At 42.2% G+C, this 18,109-nt stretch overlaps 1 protein-coding gene across 3 annotated transcripts; it reads left to right on the top strand.

Moving 5' to 3' along the window:
* The first annotated feature begins 599 nt into the window (after positions 1-599).
* On the top strand, positions 600-18,109 carry tspan33a (tetraspanin 33a). Of its 3 annotated transcripts, none has more exons than XM_024408935.2 (8): positions 600-1,041; positions 11,240-11,297; positions 11,934-12,061; positions 12,709-12,783; positions 13,846-13,941; positions 14,320-14,448; positions 14,670-14,827; positions 15,204-18,109. In XM_024408935.2, exons 1-7 carry the CDS (start codon positions 943-945, stop codon positions 14,793-14,795), a joined length of 711 nt encoding a protein of 236 aa, XP_024264703.1. In that variant the 5' UTR covers positions 600-942; the 3' UTR covers positions 14,796-14,827; positions 15,204-18,109. The 3 variants fall into 3 exon arrangements, with proteins under 3 accessions (XP_024264703.1, XP_024264702.1, XP_024264701.1); XM_024408933.2 differs by having other exon boundaries at positions 603-1,041; positions 14,666-14,827; XM_024408934.2 differs by lacking the exon at positions 13,846-13,941 and having other exon boundaries at positions 14,666-14,827.

The raw sequence follows: 18,109 nt of genomic DNA, 5'->3' as shown, positions 1-18,109 counted from the left end.
ATATTTTAAATTCTTAAAATGTATTGTTTTACACAATATATGATTAAAATGACTGACCTTTAGACCATCATAAGAAGTGTCAAGTCTAGTCTAGTATTCTAATTCCTAATTCTGCCAATAATAGCTAGTTTTCAGTTTTCCCAACTCAGACCACTCCCAGAAAGTCCTAGCAAAATTCTTGCTTGAGAAATTGTTTTTTTCCCATTTTTTATGGAAATCTATTACATTAACGTACTTAGCTAATTGTTACCCATAAATTATTTTATATTGATATAAAACGGCTAATTGGGCCTTTAATGCCAAACTGACAAACCCTTTACGTTAAAGATATTTGACACCGTGTTTTGTATAAATCGTGTAAAATTGAGCAAGTGTGTATTTATTGTGTAATTTGTGTACCAGTTTTATCTTATGTAGTCAAATGCACCTATAGCCTCAAATATAAAATTGGTTTGTTAATCATGTTTTAATTAATTAAAGCAAATTAATAGTTTATTTTTATTTTTCATTGTTTTGTAATTGATTACATTGCAGATACCAAACAAATTTAAAGTTACATATTCGGCTACATCCGTTAATCTTTCATCACAGTAGCACTAGCAACTTTGAAACAGGTGACTCACGTCGCACAATACTGAGAAAGACGCCCTCTTTACAAACCCGAGGTTGCGCTGCTGCTGTAGGCTTTTGATCGGTTCTCTGTTGTGTTTGTAGCCTATTTTCTCTAGACTTGTCTGAATAAGGAAATGTAATAGGAATCCAGCACCACCGAGGGTGAGAAGTGACTCGCTCTACAACGTAGACTACTGTAATTTACTCCGTAAATAAAAAGTAGCTATAAACGCACGTATGAATGCTTTGATCTACCTGGACTATTGCGGAAAGACCAAGGAAGGTGATAGCCAACATTTACGCACGGATTGGGTATTCTGATTTTTAACCATGGGGAAAAGAGCCGCGCTGGCGACTTACGATAAAGAGTTCAGCTTTGTCAGCCCAGTTGTCAAATATCTACTTTTCCTTTTTAACTTAATATTTTGGGTAAGTATTTAATATGTTTACATTTCTGCTGGTTTTGTCTGCTGATTTTGCGTAATCTGTGCACCTCACTCTGCCTAATTTAAGTTTACGCACACATTTTAATTGTACAAATTGTAAATATCCATTTGCTGTTAGGCTATAGCTTTCATTGGACGTGAGCAACTTCCAGTAATTTAGTCTACTTCGCTGTGACGACTGGTCAACCATTGATTTAGGCTGTTAATGTATTATTGTGTGAATGCATGAGAAAACCAGCCTCACTAACAAGACACATTCTTTCTAAGCCCCACAAAATAGTTATGTGTTACAATCATGTCTTCAATAGGATGAAACATTTAGCTATGTTTTTATGCCTTTGCGTCTATGCTACAAAACAATCATAATCAATCCTTAACCGTGGAAAATAACCAATATTGCCTATTCAAATGAGTACATGAAATAAAGGTTGTATTCTGCTTCATGTTTGACACCAATGACTCCTACTAGTGTCATACTAAAGGAGTGCTTATTTGCTGATGAACATGTTTAAACAGCAGCTACAACATCACAGCTGTGATAGTGGTGAGGAATAGAGCTACAGGCATGCTAAGGAATGCCTGCACATACCCTGCAGCTCTCTCATTGGTCAAAGTGTCACCTTGTTTTGGAACTCATTTGTGTTTAAATAACCAATTTTACTCCATTAATAATGGACCTAGTCTTGATAGACGTTGGCTGCTAGAATACGTTTAGACCTAAATTAATAGTCTTTATATAGAGGGGATCCAGACTCTCATTTCAATAATAATGTGAAAACCACTAGGAGCAGCAGACAAAACTCCAATATACACTGCTCTGTATACGCCAGTCTACTGTCACAACTCCTTTTTTAACCAAGCTGTTGCCAAGCAACACAAAGTTTCATTTATTCATATGCTGATGGTGCAACATGGGGTTCTGTGAAAAGGGGGCCCATGCACTCTCCTCTCCAAATCTGTTTAGCAGTCAAATGAGCGTATCAAATATGCCTCTTAGATACTTCAATCCGCTCCTAGAAAGCTGTTGCAACAGTTATCTGTGAGGGCTATTTGCTCTCTTCTTAGATACTTCAATCCGCTCCTAGAAAGCTGTTGAAACAGTTATCTGAGAGGGCTATTTGCTCTCTTCTTAGATACTTCAATCACATCCTAGAAAGCTGTTGAAACAGTTATCTGAGAGGGCTATTTGCTCTCTTCTTAGATACTTCAATCACATCCTAGAAAGCTGTTGAAACAGTTATCTGAGAGGGCTATTTGCTCCCTTCTTTTTTGTTGTTGCTAGACCTCATCAAATGCTTGTTACAGTTGTATTTTGCATGTTTGACTATCAGAAACTAATCTTGGCCCCATTTTTTCCCCTTTTGAATGAGCTTTCCTAGCCACAGTTTGTATCAAAATATGTGAGGGCTTTCTTAGTAGGACCCCCCCCTTAATCACTGTGTCACCAAGCACTGATATGCCTTTGATGGTGATGACACTAGAGTCTGCGCTGTTCTGAGCGGAGCGACCTATGACACATTAGGAGATAGGAGCTCTCTGAAATATCCAGGCTTGGTGTTCTGTATTGAGTTCATACCTTTGATATGGGCCCTGCTTTAACATCACACAGCATAGGGAATCATCCCATGATGACTGTCAGTGTGGGCACACTTGTCTATAGTGTCGGCAAAGGCTAGAATCTGGCCTAGTGCCCTTTGACACAAGGCCTCGCTCTCTCTTTCCCCACTGCCATCATCTCTCACCATCTGTTCAATAGAAAAACACCTGGGGGGAAAATGTGCCACTCTGAATGCTCCTGATCTCATGACATCTGCTTTGTTTATGATTGTCAGCATGCCGACTGATTTAGCTACTTCCCCAAACGTTGTCCTTGAGTACAGAATATCTATAACAACTATGAAAAGGCAGCCAGCTGTTAAACATTAACAACTCTGGAAGCAGAAGTTTGCAAACTACGCAAATTGATAGTACAGATGTCAGCTACTGTCAGGTGCTTGGGGGAACCGTAACTTTCACTCACTGTTCAACACTAAGGGGATTTCTGACTAAGACGCAAGAACAAGCAGCCTTGTTATTGCAGACTGGGATTTCCAGTGTTGGGTTTTAGTCCGTACTGCTTTGCAGTGTTAATAGGTTTTGACGTGGATTTATGTCCAGTTCTGCTGTGTTTACATTCCATAACTAGCGGAAACCTAGCATAAACGTTGGCCTATCTTAGCTCTGGTCCAGGGTGTTAGTACGTATTCCTCTACTAACACCTTAGCTCTGGTCCAGGGTGTTAGTACGTATTCCTCTACTAACACCTTAGCTCTGGTCCAGGGTGTTAGTACGTATTCCTCTACTAACACCTTAGCTCTGGTCCAGGGTGTTTAGTAGGTTCTTCCTCTACTAACACCTTAGCTCTGGTCCAGGGTGTTTAGTAGGCATTCCTCTACTAACACCTTAGCTCTGGTCCAGGGTGTTAGTACGTATTCCTCTACTAACACCTTAGCTCTGGTCCAGGGTGTTAGTACCCTCTACTAACACCTTAGCTCTGGTCCAGGGTGTTACTAACACCTTAGCTCTGGGGGTGTTATGTGCCACTAACACCTTAGCTCTGGTATTTAGTAGGCGTTCCTCTACTAACACCTTAGCTCTGGTCCAGGGTGTTAGTACACGTTCCTCTACTAACACCTTAGCTCTGGTCCAGGTTGTTTAGTAGGCGTTCCTCTACTAACACCTTAGCTCTGGTCCAGGGTGTTAGTACACGTTCCTCTACTAACACCTTAGCTCTGGTCCAGGTTGTTTAGTAGGCGTTCCTCTACTAACACCTTAGCTCTGGTCCAGGGTGTTAGTACACGTTCCTCTACTAACACCTTAGCTCTGGTCCAGGTTGTTTAGTAGGCGTTCCTCTACTAACACCTTAGCTCTGGTCCAGGGTGTTTAGTAGGCGTTCCTCTACTAACACCTTAGCTCTGGTCCAGGGTGTTAGTACACGTTCCTCTACTAACACCTTAGCTCTGGTCCAGGTTGTTTAGTAGGCGTTCCTCTACTAACACCTTAGCTCTGGTCCAGGTTGTTTAGTAGGCGTTCCTCTACTAACACCTTAGCTCTGGTCCAGGGTGTTAGTACACGTTCCTCTACTAACACCTTAGCTCTGGTCCAGGGTGTTAGTACACGTTCCTCTACTAACACCTTAGCTCTGGTCCAGGGTGTTAGCACGTATTCCTCTACTAACACCTTAGCTCTGGTCCAGGTTGTTTAGTAGGCGTTCCTCTACTAACACCTTAGCTCTGGTCCAGGTTGTTTAGTAGGCGTTCCTCTACTAACACCTTAGCTCTGGTCCAGGTTGTTTAGTAGGCGTTCCTCTACTAACACCTTAGCTCTGGTCCAGGGTGTTAGTACACGTTCCTCTACTAACACCTTAGCTCTGGTCCAGGGTGTTAGTACACGTTCCTCTACTAACACCTTAGCTCTGGTCCAGGGTGTTAGTAGGCGTTCCTCTACTAACACCTTAGCTCTGGTCCAGGGTGTTTAGTAGGCGTTCCTCTACTAACACCTTAGCTCTGGTCCAGGGTGTTTACACTGTAGGCGTTCCTCTACTAACACCTTAGCTCTGGTCCAGGTTGTTTAGTAGGCGTTCCTCTACTAACACCTTAGCTCTGGTCCAGGTTGTTTAGTAGGCGTTCCTCTACTAACACCTTAGCTCTGGTCCAGGGTGTTAGTAGGCGTTCCTCTACTAACACCTTAGCTCTGGTCTAGGGTGTTAGTACACGTTCCTCTACTAACACCTTAGCTCTGGTCCAGGGTGTTAGTACACGTTCCTCTACTATCACCTTAGCTCTGGTCCAGGGTGTTTAGTAGGCATTCCTCTACTAACAGAGAGGAGTTAATTAACTAGCAGAGGCAACTCTTTCTGGTTGTGTGAAGAGACCAGAGCTAATCCTTCCTATGCATAGCAGATAAAGGCCGATTCATAGACAGGAAATGACAGGGCTTGAGGTTAGCTATGTGCAAAACAACATGTAGGCTACAGTGTCAGTGTGTCCACACCCGGATGTTCCCTCAGAATACTTTCCTTTCAGGTTTGATTCTTCATTATGTACAGTAATGGTATCATTACATCTGCTAAATTTACCACATGGGTCACCTGCAGAAGTGGACATGGAACAAGAGTAACTCAAGAACACACTAATGTAAAATGAATTTAATTCACCATAAACCATTTTTTACATGTCAAAAAGATTTCACTCCCAGAACGCGGACGGAACCAGGTTTCCCCCCCATCTCCATCCCTGGCCACTTCTACATTGATTAACAAGTTTGAACATGGACGTCCTAAAAACAAACTCCTGATTGTTACAGTCCTGTCCCTCACAACGTACCACAACTCAAAGAGCTACTCTTCGGCCTTGTGCAAACAGGATAAGATCTTGTAAAAACTTGCATCTCTGGCTGTGAGGAATGCATTTTTGACGTAGGTTTTCACCCCCTCTGGCTAGCTGGAGAATGTGTCTGGAAGGACACACCTAACACCCTGCATAGACTGTTAAACGCGAGGGAGTCATCAGTATTGCTACAAATGTGAACTATGGTGTGAACTATGGTGTGAGAGGTTATCTGAACAAACCACCAAGGAAGATATCTATCTCCAGTGACCACATGGCAATTCCATTTGAGGTACAGAGCTGTAGGAAGGCCGCCCATTTTCTGTTTCCATTTTCCCAAAATAACTTAGAGGGCAGAATTTACACCACAACCAATGAATCGCTCAACTCAAACTAATGACTGGATAGATGGCTCAAGAGTTTATTCTCTATCTTTGCATAGATAACAACAATGGTTTTTGTAAACTATCCATTTAGCCTCCTTTGTGCAGAGGAAGACTGGTCCTTACTCGGAGGACAGACTAGGCTTTTCCCTCCAAAGTGCAAGGTGTGGAAACTGGATACTGGAGTGGGAGAGGGGTTGCTGTGTGCTCCCTGTTATGTTGGTGAAGCTACAGGTTGGAGTTAAAAGTGAAAGGGCCATTATAAGAAAAGCCCTCTGATCGCTGCCAAGTTGCTTATTTAGTCAAACGAGAACGAACTCTATAGAACAGAACATATCCCAAATCACTAGTTCTGAACTGTGACCCATCAGCCTATTATGGATAACGTCACTAGTTGAACGTTGTTTGTCGGTTCTGTTATATGATTCTCGGTGTGATAAACTGTATATTTGAGAATCCAATTTAGTTTTACATTGTATGCCACTTTTACTCACTCTGACTAAAACTAGTGTAAATACTACAGCACACCCACTTTGCAATGGTTCTGTTCTGACATGCACTGAATTGATTTTGTTTAAGTTTTAAGTGACGTACACATTGCTAGTATTGTAGTCAAGTGACTAAACCTCAAGTCCCACTAGAGTCCCAAGTGACTCAACTACAACGCTAGTGACAAGTTCCTTGCTTGTGCTCCAACAATCTTTCAAGCTACAGTTCACAGCGTAAAGAAAAATAGCTAGCTTAGTATACTGAACAAAAATATAAACTGGGCCTTAGGATCTCGTCACAGTAACTCTGTGCATTCAAATTGCCATTGATGCAATGAAATTGTTCTTATTGTCCGTAGCTTATGCCTGCCGATACCATAACCCAACCGCCACCATGAGGCACTTTATTCATAACATTGACATTGGCAAACTGCTCGCCCACACCACGCCATACATGTGGTCTAAGGTTGTGAGTCTGGTTGGATGTACTGCCAAATTCTCTAAAACAACGGAGGTGGCTTATGCTAGAGAAATTAACATTAATTTCTCTGGCAACAGCTCTGGTGGACTTTCCTGTAATCGGCATACCAATTGCACACTCCCTCAACTTGTGACATCTGTGGCATTGTGTTGTGTGACAAAACTGCACATTATTGTCCCCAACACAAGATGCACCTGTGTAAGGATCATGCTCTATGATCATATTATTGATATGCTACACCTGGCAGGTGGATGGATTATCCTGGCAAGGGAGAAATACTCACTAACAGGGATGTAAACAAATGTGTGCATAGTATTTGAAAAAAAGCTTTTTGTGCATATGGAACATTTCTGGGATCCTTTATTTCAGCTCATAAAACATGGGACCAACACTTTACATGTTGGGTTTTATATTTTTGTTCAATGTATATTAGTAAGGCTTGTTAGGTAATACAAGAGTTGGAGATAGCACGTTGAATTATGCAAAGGAGAGAAACTTTAATGAACAACTAAAGCCTGGTTCACATTGGCAGTTTGAAGTGACTCAAATCCTTCTTTTTTTTTGCATATCCCATTGTCATCTGTTATTTTTCTTGCAGTCCGAACAGCTAAAAAGCACATGGAATAGGATATTTCAAACCACATTTCACACTACCTTCATAGGTGGTTTGAAGTCTGATACGTCACATGGCCAGGAATCAGATTTGTGTCTGAGCGGTCAAATCTGAATTTTCTAGTGGTTTTTAGACTTATTTGGCATATCTTGTTGCTTGCTAGCTACTCTGTTGACAGTTTGACAAGATCATGTGGTAGCCAACTAGCTAGTTAATAGTTTACAAACCTATTAGTGAATGTGCTAGAAAGCTACCCAGCTAGCTAGTTAATAGTTTACAAACCTATTAGTGAATGTGCTAGAAAGCTACCCAGCTAGCTAGTTAATAGTTTACAAACCTATTAGTGAATGTGCTAGAAAGCTACCCAGCTAGCTAGTTAATAGTTTACAAACCTATTAGTGAATGTGCTAGAAAGCTACCCAGCTAGCTAGTTAATAGTTTACAAACCTATTAGTGAATGTGCTAGAAAGCTACCCAGCTAGCTAGTTAATAGTTTACAAACCTATTAGTGAATGTGCTAGAAAGCTACCCAGCTAGCTAGTTAATAGTTTACAAACCTATTAGTGAATGTGCTAGAAAGCTACCCAGCTAGCTAGTTAACTGCTGTGGCCAAAAAGGACTCCTTTTGAAAGTTGGATCATCTTATCCTTTTGAGGCTTTAAAAGTGTCCTTGCACTATGATTTTGAACATTCAAAGCAACTGGGAAACGTCCATGGCAGGAGTCGTCACCTTAGCCTGCTACATAACTTCTGAGTGCTAGGAAGCACGAGCACCACACCACCAATCAGCCTGTGCACTGTGCACACACAGCCTTGTCAGCAATTTTTACCTTTATTTAACTTGGCAAGTCAGTTAAGAACAAATTCTTATTTTCAATGATGGCCTAGGAACAGTGGGTTAACTGCCTGTTCAGGGGCAGAACGACAGATTGGTACCTTGTCAGCTCGGGGGTTTGAACTACTAGGCTACCCTGCCGCCCCAAATGACTGCAGTCTTAACACACACACACACACACACATCTGATTTGGTCACTTGTAACTTGCTGTTTGAACAGTCACTATTCCTAAATGGATTTGGAAAATAAAACTGATTTGAGCATTTAAGGCCTGCAATGTGAAGAAGGCTTAAGTTACTAGTGATCAAGACTGAGTTCAAGTCACCACAATGGTTGAGTTAAGAATCATGAAAAGTTCAGGACTCGTAGGGCTACAGCACCTCTGCAGGGTGTTAACTGATAATCAATGTTTTCCCATTTCATTGTCAATCTTTGATTGACAGGAGATATGACCAATGGGGCTGAGTTGTCACCACCATAACAACCAGGGTTGAAGTATGGATATAGTTTCTCAGTGAAGGCGTTGCCAATGAAAGAGAAGTTATGATGTGGAGAACAAGTCTCATAAAAGGAGACCTGACCCTCCTCAAAATCCACAAACACCCCCACTCTCCTGAGCTTCTTCTTAAGGCAGACTGGGGTGCGACCAATAGGACAGACCCAATCACCTAGTAGTCGTGCATTCCAGAATCCATTTTCAGGGTACCGTAACAGGAGGGCTCTGTTTGTGGACTCTTTAATTACTCCCAAAACCTAGTAGTTTTCCCTCAACCTGCACCTCGTAGTAGAATCTTCCTGAGGAGAAGCCCTCCTTTCCCATGACACTGGGAATATTCCAATGCCTTTCTAGGTCTTATTAGAGAGAGTGTTGCCTGTATCCATCTCTCACTTTTTCCCGTCCTCAGACAGAACAAGATAGCAATGTCTTGTATCAGGGTCAGAGTCACATCCACTGCCCATTGCTGGACCCTCTTCATCTCAGCATCACACAACTTCTCCATCTCCTTGGTAACGGCATCCTCCAGCTGAGACACAGCTCTCCTTAAGTTCCCCACACACAGATCACAGTAAACACTGATCTTAGTCCAGTCCCTGGTGTTCATGGGGTGCACAGGGATGGGAAGCTCTGGACTAGATGAAGGTCCTCAGTGTGTGAAATCTGCTCTAGCTCAGTGCTTCTCCTCTTTAACTCAGTGATTTCCTGCTCCAGCTTTTTAATGAGCCCTTCAGTCCACCTCTCTGCTGATTTCTGCTTCTTCTCAATCACCCCAATGAGCTCAGCCTGGCTTCTTTCAATGAACTCCACCAGAGCAGTGAAGAACTGCACATCTGCTATTTCTCGATTTGCGTCTTTCTTGCTGGCCTCCACAGAGCGTTTTGATATCACTGATCTTCTGCAGTCGCTCCCGGATCATTTGCTGCACTTGTGACTCCGTCTTCCCCGGCTGAGCCTTCCTCTCCCCAAACTCTTCCTCGAGAGGGACGGTGTGGTGAGTCTTGTGGTCAGTCTCTGTGCAGAACTGACACACACACACGTCTGGTCAGTCCTACAGAACAGCTCCATGAGCGTGTTGTGCTTCTTACACATCATGTCTTCCAGGTTCTCTGCAGGATTGATCCGTTTGTGTCTCTTCAGTGCTGGGGCTATCTGATGAGGCTGCAGGTGAGTCTCACAGTAGGAGGTCAGACAAAAGTGATAACTAAGTGGCTCCGGGAACAAAACATCAATATTTAGGGTCCATGGCCAGGAAACTCCCCAGACCTTAATCCCATTGAGAACTTGTGGTCAATCCTCAAGAGGCGTGTGGACAAACAAAAACCCACAAATTCTGACAAACTCCAAGCATTGATTATGCAAGAATGGGCTGCCATCAGTCAGGATGTGGCCCAGAAGTTAATTGACAACATGCCAGAGCAGATTGCAGAGGTCTTGAAAAAGAAGGGTCAACACTGCAAATATTGACTCTTTGCATCAACTTCATGTAATTGTTAATAAAAGCCTTTGACACTTATGAAATGCTTGTACTTATACTTCAGTATTCCATAGTAACATCTGACAAAAATATCTAAAGACACTGAAGCAGCAAACTTTGTGAAAATGTATATTTGTGTCATTCTCAAAACTTTTGGCCACGACTGTAGTTTAAAGGTAAAATCCGCCTTTAACCAGAAAGGATTAATAGCAGGAAGATGACTTCTCCTCACCTGCTACAGTAACCTCTCTCTCTCTCCACTCTCTGCTGTGTGGATGGGTTTTTTCTTTCTCCTCAGAATCAGACGGAAACAAAAATGTCATGTTTTATACAATTCCGAGGTCTCCAGGGGGTTGATTCTGGTTCTGAAAAGCAGCTTAAAGTTTCTGTAGTTGAATGTTAAGTTTCACTTGAGCGTAGTGACATCCCCTAGCTCCTGCCTGGCTGTGTGTGTATCTGCTCCATAGAGTTATAACTATGGTCTGCCCTTAAAGGAGAAGACTTCCATTTCCAGAGTAAGCTGTTTCTCACATACCTCCTTACTGTTTTATATACTATTGTGAATATGATAATGCTCTTTACTGTAAGAGCTGTTTGAAAATGTACTTTTGGCCTGCCTGGTGACATCACCAGGTAGTACATTTGGTAATTGACCAATAAAAAAAGAATTCCAAACCCCTCTGCCAATAAGAGCTAGTTTTCAGTTTTCCCCTCCCCACTCAGACAACTCCCAGACAATCCTAGAAACATTTTTGATTGAGAAATTGCTCTTTGCCAAGAAGGTATTTTTGTTTTCAATTAAAATGGTCAAAAACAAACAATCACAGTAAGGTAATGAATGATTTGATATTGAGATAAAAACATCTGCCTTGGACAGTTTAAATCCCTCCTGTTCTCCCCCATTTGAGACTGCATGTCTTTCTCCTGTGTTATACTGTCACAAAGACACAGGTTCATATTTAGTCTCGTATCGTTCTACTCCATAAGCCTAGTTACAACAAGAAAAATAACATTGACTTTTTTTCTTTTCATTTTATCAGATGATCTCAATGGTGTTGATGTCTGTTGGTATTTACGCCAGGATGATGAAACATGCCGGTAAGTGATCCTCCATTGACTCAATGGATGCCTACATTCAGTGTGAATTTCCAGAGCTGTTTGTATGGCATGCTAGTGGTGCTTTCATACTGAGTTCAATAGGCCTAGGTCCTGCACCATACTGTAGCTAAACGTTTTTAAACGGAAAATGAAAATGAGTTTCTTATTGGACCAGGTAGTCTCATCCCATCCTGTTTCACTCCATTTCTCCTGTTTTGTGCCTTTATGAACACGACCCTGGTCGCAACACCAAGGCAGAAATGCCAAGGCAGTACAGGACGTTTATAGAGTATGTCATTTTGTTTATGTGGTTCCAAAGGTCCCTCTGTTAGGAAGAATGTCAAAAAATGCAAACGGCTCACAACTTCTTCTAAGGTTTGATGAATATCCCCACTATGTTTGTAATTCCTTCTAAGATAAGAACCAAGTTCAGTCATTGTAAACAAATCAAGCTCTCTCTCTCGCTCTCTCTCGCTCTCTCTCTCTGGCGCCATGTATTCTCACTCACTCACTCACTCACTCACTCACTCACTCACTCTTTGGCTCCACGTATACTCTCTCTCTCCACTCTCTCCGGTACATGATTCTTTCACTTGCTCTCTGTCCCTTTTCTCCCTCTCTTTCTCCCTCTCCCAGAGGCAGCCATGGCCTGTCTAGCGGTGGACCCTGCCATCCTGCTGCTGATCGTGGGGGTGCTCATGTTCTTCATCACCTTCTGTGGCTGTGTGGGCTCCCTCAGAGAGAACATCTGCCTCCTACAGACAGTCAGTGGTCTAGCCCACTTCTAACTCTTTTTAAAAGAGCACCCTCAAATCAAAATCAAATCAAATGTTATTGGTCACATTCACAGAATACAACAGGTGTAGACTTCACTGTGAAATGCTTACTTACGAACGTATTCCCCACAATGCAGACTTGTATTTGATAAATAAAACCTTCATGCCTACCTACCTTCCTTAAAGAAATCAGTGATCTGTTAAGGATTGGTGGGTGAAAGCAATAAGATAGAAATGGTGCTTTCACATAGCCAAACGTATGAATCAGTTATCTCTACCTCAAGGAAGGCAGGCAGGATGGAAGGAAGAATGCATTCTAAAAGTATTGGAATTGGACCACTGCCAATTATCAGCTGTGTTGTGCTCTATCATTTGAATAGCCTAGTATGAGATACTTTAGTCCTCCTCAGGTTATCTGCTGAAGGGGTTTTGACTCCTGAAGGATTACCAGGCTAATACATTCTTATCCATAAGACTTGTGTGAGTCTTGCCCTCAGACTGAACAAATGATTAACTCTTCCTCTCTCTCTCTTTCTTTCTTTCTTTCTCGCTCTCTCTTTTTCCTTCTTTCTTTCTTTCTTTCTTTCTTTTTTTTTCCTTCCTGCCTTCCTTCCTTCCTTCCTTATTTCCTCCAGTTCTGCATCTTCCTGACTATCATCTTTCTGCTGCAGCTAGCTGCAGGTGTCCTGGGCTTCGTCTTCTCAGATAAGGTACTGTATCTCCACTAGGAAAGGATAGTGATACCCCCATAATTCTCATAGAATCATGGGGGTAGTATCACTGGGAATTATGGGGGTATCACTGGGAATTATTTTTATTGGTTATATCATGTAGCATTTTATTACCCAGAATAAACTGTACATGTCGGTTCCCCCTAAGAAGTTTACTCTGGGAACTCATTCCCTCACGTTCCGTCTCCTCCACCCCTGCCTCTAGCTAGGTCATTAAACCTTGACCTTGTCCCAACATTCTGTCCTTCTCCAGTTCTTGTTAAAGAAGTGCAACATCTCTCTTTGAGGTCAATTCAATAGATTGTTACTGTCCCCAAAGGGCAGTTCTTGTGCAGAATAAAATCTGCGTAATTGAAACGTACACACAGCATATACAACAAGAGGAAAATAGAAATCATTAAAAGAGAAAGATTTGACGTGAATTCACAATATTTACAAGAGCACCAACGAAAGCCATGCTTTTGGATTAGACTTTCATACATTGTGACTGTTGAAAATGGTTGGCTTTCTAATGTTCAATTGGCTCAGTTAGTGCTCATATCAGTTCATTTAAGTAATTACCGTAAGATAAGGGTCAGAAATATGATAATGACGACAATAATGCTAATGTACATTTAGAAGAGGAAGTTATTTTTTTTAAAGCTGTTTGTCAGTCTGTGACTTGTGGCCAGAGAGCGCCCTCTGCTGCTAGTTGCCTTCAACTGCACTTCACCGGTCGATTTAAGTCATCCAGCAGCAGGCTGTTGGTTTTCAGAGGAATGTACTACGTGTAAACTTTGAGTGTGCGCGTGCCACTGTGCGTGCTTGCTTACGTGTGTGTGCACGTTTGTAAAGACAGAATGCAGCTTAAAGAAAGTCAGGTCTGTTTTCTAACTATGGGGGTATTATATTACCAGGATTTACTCAGAATAAATACATGTGTGTAATTCATTCATGTGGGAACAATCTTGTCTTGCTCAGGGTACAATTGAGTGTATTAGTTGATTGACTAAACAAATTATTTAAAGCAAATGTCATCTTTCTTTTCTGTATTTTCTAAAGGCACGGAATAAAGTGAGTGAGATTATCAACAATGCCATCGTTCATTATAGGGATGACATTGACCTCCAGAACCTCATCGACTTTGGTCAGAAAGAGGTGAGGAGGGGACCACATATAACTGGAAACAACACTTTCTCACTGTAATACTTGTTGTTCCCAAATAATACACGTTGAACTCAAGTACTGTACAGCGACGGTAGTTACACTACTGTTTATTCTGTACTGAGGGGTCTTTGTCAGATTTGGTCGAGGTTTTGAGGTTTTTAGGTTCCTCTATCGTCCTCAACTGAAAACAACAGTTCAGTTCATTGTATCGGTCTTAATCAGAAATGTGTCTCACAAGCTCCTGAGTTAAAAGACAACATCTACACACCACACTGACAACAAGTTTCACACAAATACAGACTGACAGCTGTTGACTACACAGGCTATACAATCCATTAACCAATGACTTGTTTGTCCTCATCTCCTCAGTTCAGCTGTTGTGGAGGTGTCACCTACACCGACTGGTCTCAGAACATGTACTTCAACTGCACCACAGACAACCGCAGCCGAGAGCGCTGCTCTGTTCCCTTCTCCTGCTGCCTGCTGTCTAAAGATGAGGTCAGGGGTTAGAGGTCGGGGCCTTGGGGTATTACAATCATCTTGCCAGCAACTTGTTACAGTGGTTAAATCATGACAGGCTACAGTTAAGTGTGCTATTTTTATGTTCCACTTTATTGTCAAGTGTGATTTAGTTTCAACCGAGCACAATGTGCAATGTCATGTACGTGCTTGTGCATTATTGTGCATTGTAATTAAAATGTATCTCTCTCTGCAGGCAGTCATTAATACAATGTGTGGTCAGGGGATGCAGGAGCTGCCATATCTACAGGCTGGTGCCTTCATCCACACCAATGGCTGCATCGACAAGCTGGTCAACTGGATCCACAGCAACCTGTTCATGCTAGGGGGCATCGCCCTGGGTCTGGCCATCCCACAGGTAGACATCACACACACACTTGTAGAGTCTATTCCAGGGTTGGGGTCCATTCGAATTGATGTCACTCAATTCCTTCAAATCAAACATTAGAAATACATAGCTTCTCCTTTTCAGGTTATTAAGAAGTAATTGAAAGTACATTTTGTTATTTTAATTGTTAAATTGGAATTTCCGTGTACTTCTTGAATTGACTGACTTCAATTTAATTTGACCCCAGTCCTGGTCTATTTAGATTCACATTGTAACTCTATGGGCACATCATCCAGAAGTGTAGAGAGGGTCAGGAACCACATGAAGTCACTTCTCTAAAGTCACTTCTCTGCTCACCCAGCCTCTATTGTTTTCCTGTGTCCTCTCTCTCTCTTTCTGTCATTAGCTGGTGGGGATCCTCTTGTCTCAGATTCTGATCAACCAGATAAAGGACCAGATTGAGCTTCAGAACTACAACCTGCAGCACCGTACTGACCCTTGGCAGTAACCTGGTCATGATCAGGTCCTACCCGATCAAACTGGACCAGGACTAGGTCATCAACCCCAGGGTCACCCAGGGGGTGTGGGAGTCTGGAATTCTACCCCCTTCTGCTGGATGGGGCTCAAGCTTTCATGTAGATGGTGTTCATTTTCAAGGCTGCTTGATCATTTCAATGGTGCAAGGACTGGCTTTGAGGCCAAAGATTCTGGTTGGATGATCCACCATTTGACAAGAGTCGAGGTGGTCTGCTCTCTTTCTGCGTTCTTGACTCTCTTGCATGTCAATTTTTGTTCAGTATATATTCTAACCAACTGAGCTACCAGAACCAACTGAGCTACCAGTGAAATGGCTGAGAAACCAAGGTTCCAAAAAGGTCCAGATGCCTGGACAGAGTCAATGTGTGCTTGTTTCGTTTTAGCTCACCCAGTATCCTGGATGGGTGGAGTTTTCACTAGATGACCAATGGAATGGTCAATGTTGAAACTCTGCCCACCCTGTGCCCCAGGGGAGCTAAAAGGAACGCATCTAATCAGGAAGTACTCCAGCCAGACAGCCAATGGAGAACTCCTCCATTTGTCATTTGACTCATCTCAAATATGGCACGATCTGTCATTTATTGAAAAGGGAAAAAACTCAGCAACCAGAGTCCAAACCCTGCTGAAGTAATGTAGACGCTGTCCAGTTCCTTTTTTGTCAATGCGGTTTACGACATTGATCTGTTATTTATATCCATCCAGTTATCCGCTAATACTCTCATAGAGTTGAGAACAAGACAATTCTGTCGGCCCTTCTCAAATATGAAAGCGCAAACGCAAGTAATGTAATAAGCTCATTAGCTTTACAGTCAATTTAGCTTGTGTGTATGTTAAATCTCCCAACTATAGTTTGCCATGCATGCTATAACAAGTTTTATAGACTGGGTTGTTTGATCCCTGAAGCATTTCTTTTTACAGTGCCAATTATGTTGGTAACCAGTTTGTAATAGCAATAAGGCACCTTGGGGGTTTGTGGTATATGGCCAATATACCACGGCGAAGGGCTGTATCCAGGCACTCAGCGTTGCTTCTTGCCTAAGAACAGCCCTTAGCCGTGGTATATTGGCGATATACCACACCCCCTCGAGCCTTATTGCTTAAATAAATCATTGCACCTACAGCCTTTACAGTAAAGTGTTACCCAATTGATTTCTACACATTTTAAGGGATATTCCAATTTAGTTTTACATCAAATCCATTCACACAAGAGTAAATCGTTGTCCCCCCTTTACCTCCAGAACAGCCTGAATTCTTCAGGGCATAGATTCTACAAAGTGTGGCGTTCAAACGTTGCTCTATTGGTATCAAGGGACTTAATGTTTGCCAGGAAAACATTCCCCACACCATTACACCACCGCCATCAGCATGTATCGTTGACACCAGGTAGGATGGAGCCATGGACTCATGCTGCTTACGCCAAATCCTGACTCGTTGGACCAGACAATGTTTTTCTACTCCTCGGTTGTCCAGTATTGGTGATCGCGTGCCCACTGGAACCGCTACTTCTTGTTTTTAGCTGATAGGAGTGGAACCTGGTGTGGTCGTCTGCTGCAATAGCCCATCCGTGACAAGGACCGACGAGTTGTGCGTTTCGAGATGCCACCTGTTAGCTTGCACGAGTTTTGTTTGTCTCACCATTCTCGGTAAACCCTAGACAAGCCCAGGAGACCGTCTGTTTCTGAGATCCTGGAACCGGCACACCTGGCATCATACCACTCGTTTTGCCCATTCTAACATTCAATCGACAATAACTGAATGCCTATCTGCATGCTTTATAGAGCAAGCAATTGTCAAGTGACTCACTGTCTGTAGGAGCGACCCATTTTCATGAACGGGGTGGTTTACCTAATAATCTGGCCACTAAGTGTATATTTCAAGCTAAATTGACTGTAAATACATTCCTTTCAATAAAGCATATCTTTTGGATATGAAGCATTGTGGGTATCCATACAGACCAATAATGTAATTGTAGTTTATTACTCACTGAGCTACTAGGGGATTTCCCCATTTGAAAGCGCAACAGAAAGGCCTGATTTGATAATAAACAGTCTTATTTTCCGTAACGCCTTTTACACAATCACTGGTGTTTAGATTGGCAACGCTGGAGTTTACACTAATGCTGTGACTCTCCATAACATAACCATGTTGTGCCGTCAGCTAGACCTGTTGGCATTTCCCCTCACAGGGGTTGTGTTCATTAGAGCACGCGACGGAAAATGAAATTGAGCGCTTCTTATGGGACAAGTCCTGTTTTAGTCCGTTTTGTTCCTAATGAACATGACCCAGTTAGGTCCACTGGGAATAGCAGTTTTTTTCTCTCAAAATGTGGGTCAACATACTGTTACTGGTCAAGACTACTGATTAGCTCTGTATTTAAACGGTACAGGTGGGTGTGGAATTCATTCTAGTAACTGACCCATGTAAAATGCTAAGAATTAACATTAATAAACACTTTTACATGTCAAAATTAGTTCCACAATTCCCCTTAGGTACAGGGAGTATTTACTTTGACTCTACGTGGTAAAATGGTAATTACTCTCTTATGTAAAGACAATATCTTGTGAATTCTTTATTTGTTTCTTTGGGAATCATCACAGCAAGCACTCCAATCCATGTATCAGCTAGTTGGTTACCAATTGTGTTGAATTCATGTAATTAGTGCCAGAAACTACCCAATGACACCATTTCTTTTCACCATTTCTAATTGTCCTAATAAACGCCAGGTAAATACCAGTGGAAACTGTGGTCTAAAATGAAGTGTTACTGTATATTTAA

The sequence above is a fragment of the Oncorhynchus tshawytscha genome, unplaced genomic scaffold (genome assembly GCF_018296145.1).
Source record: "Oncorhynchus tshawytscha isolate Ot180627B unplaced genomic scaffold, Otsh_v2.0 Un_contig_5464_pilon_pilon, whole genome shotgun sequence".
Taxonomy (NCBI): Eukaryota; Metazoa; Chordata; class Actinopteri; order Salmoniformes; family Salmonidae; genus Oncorhynchus; species Oncorhynchus tshawytscha.
This window is presented reverse-complemented; position numbering and strand designations above follow the sequence as displayed.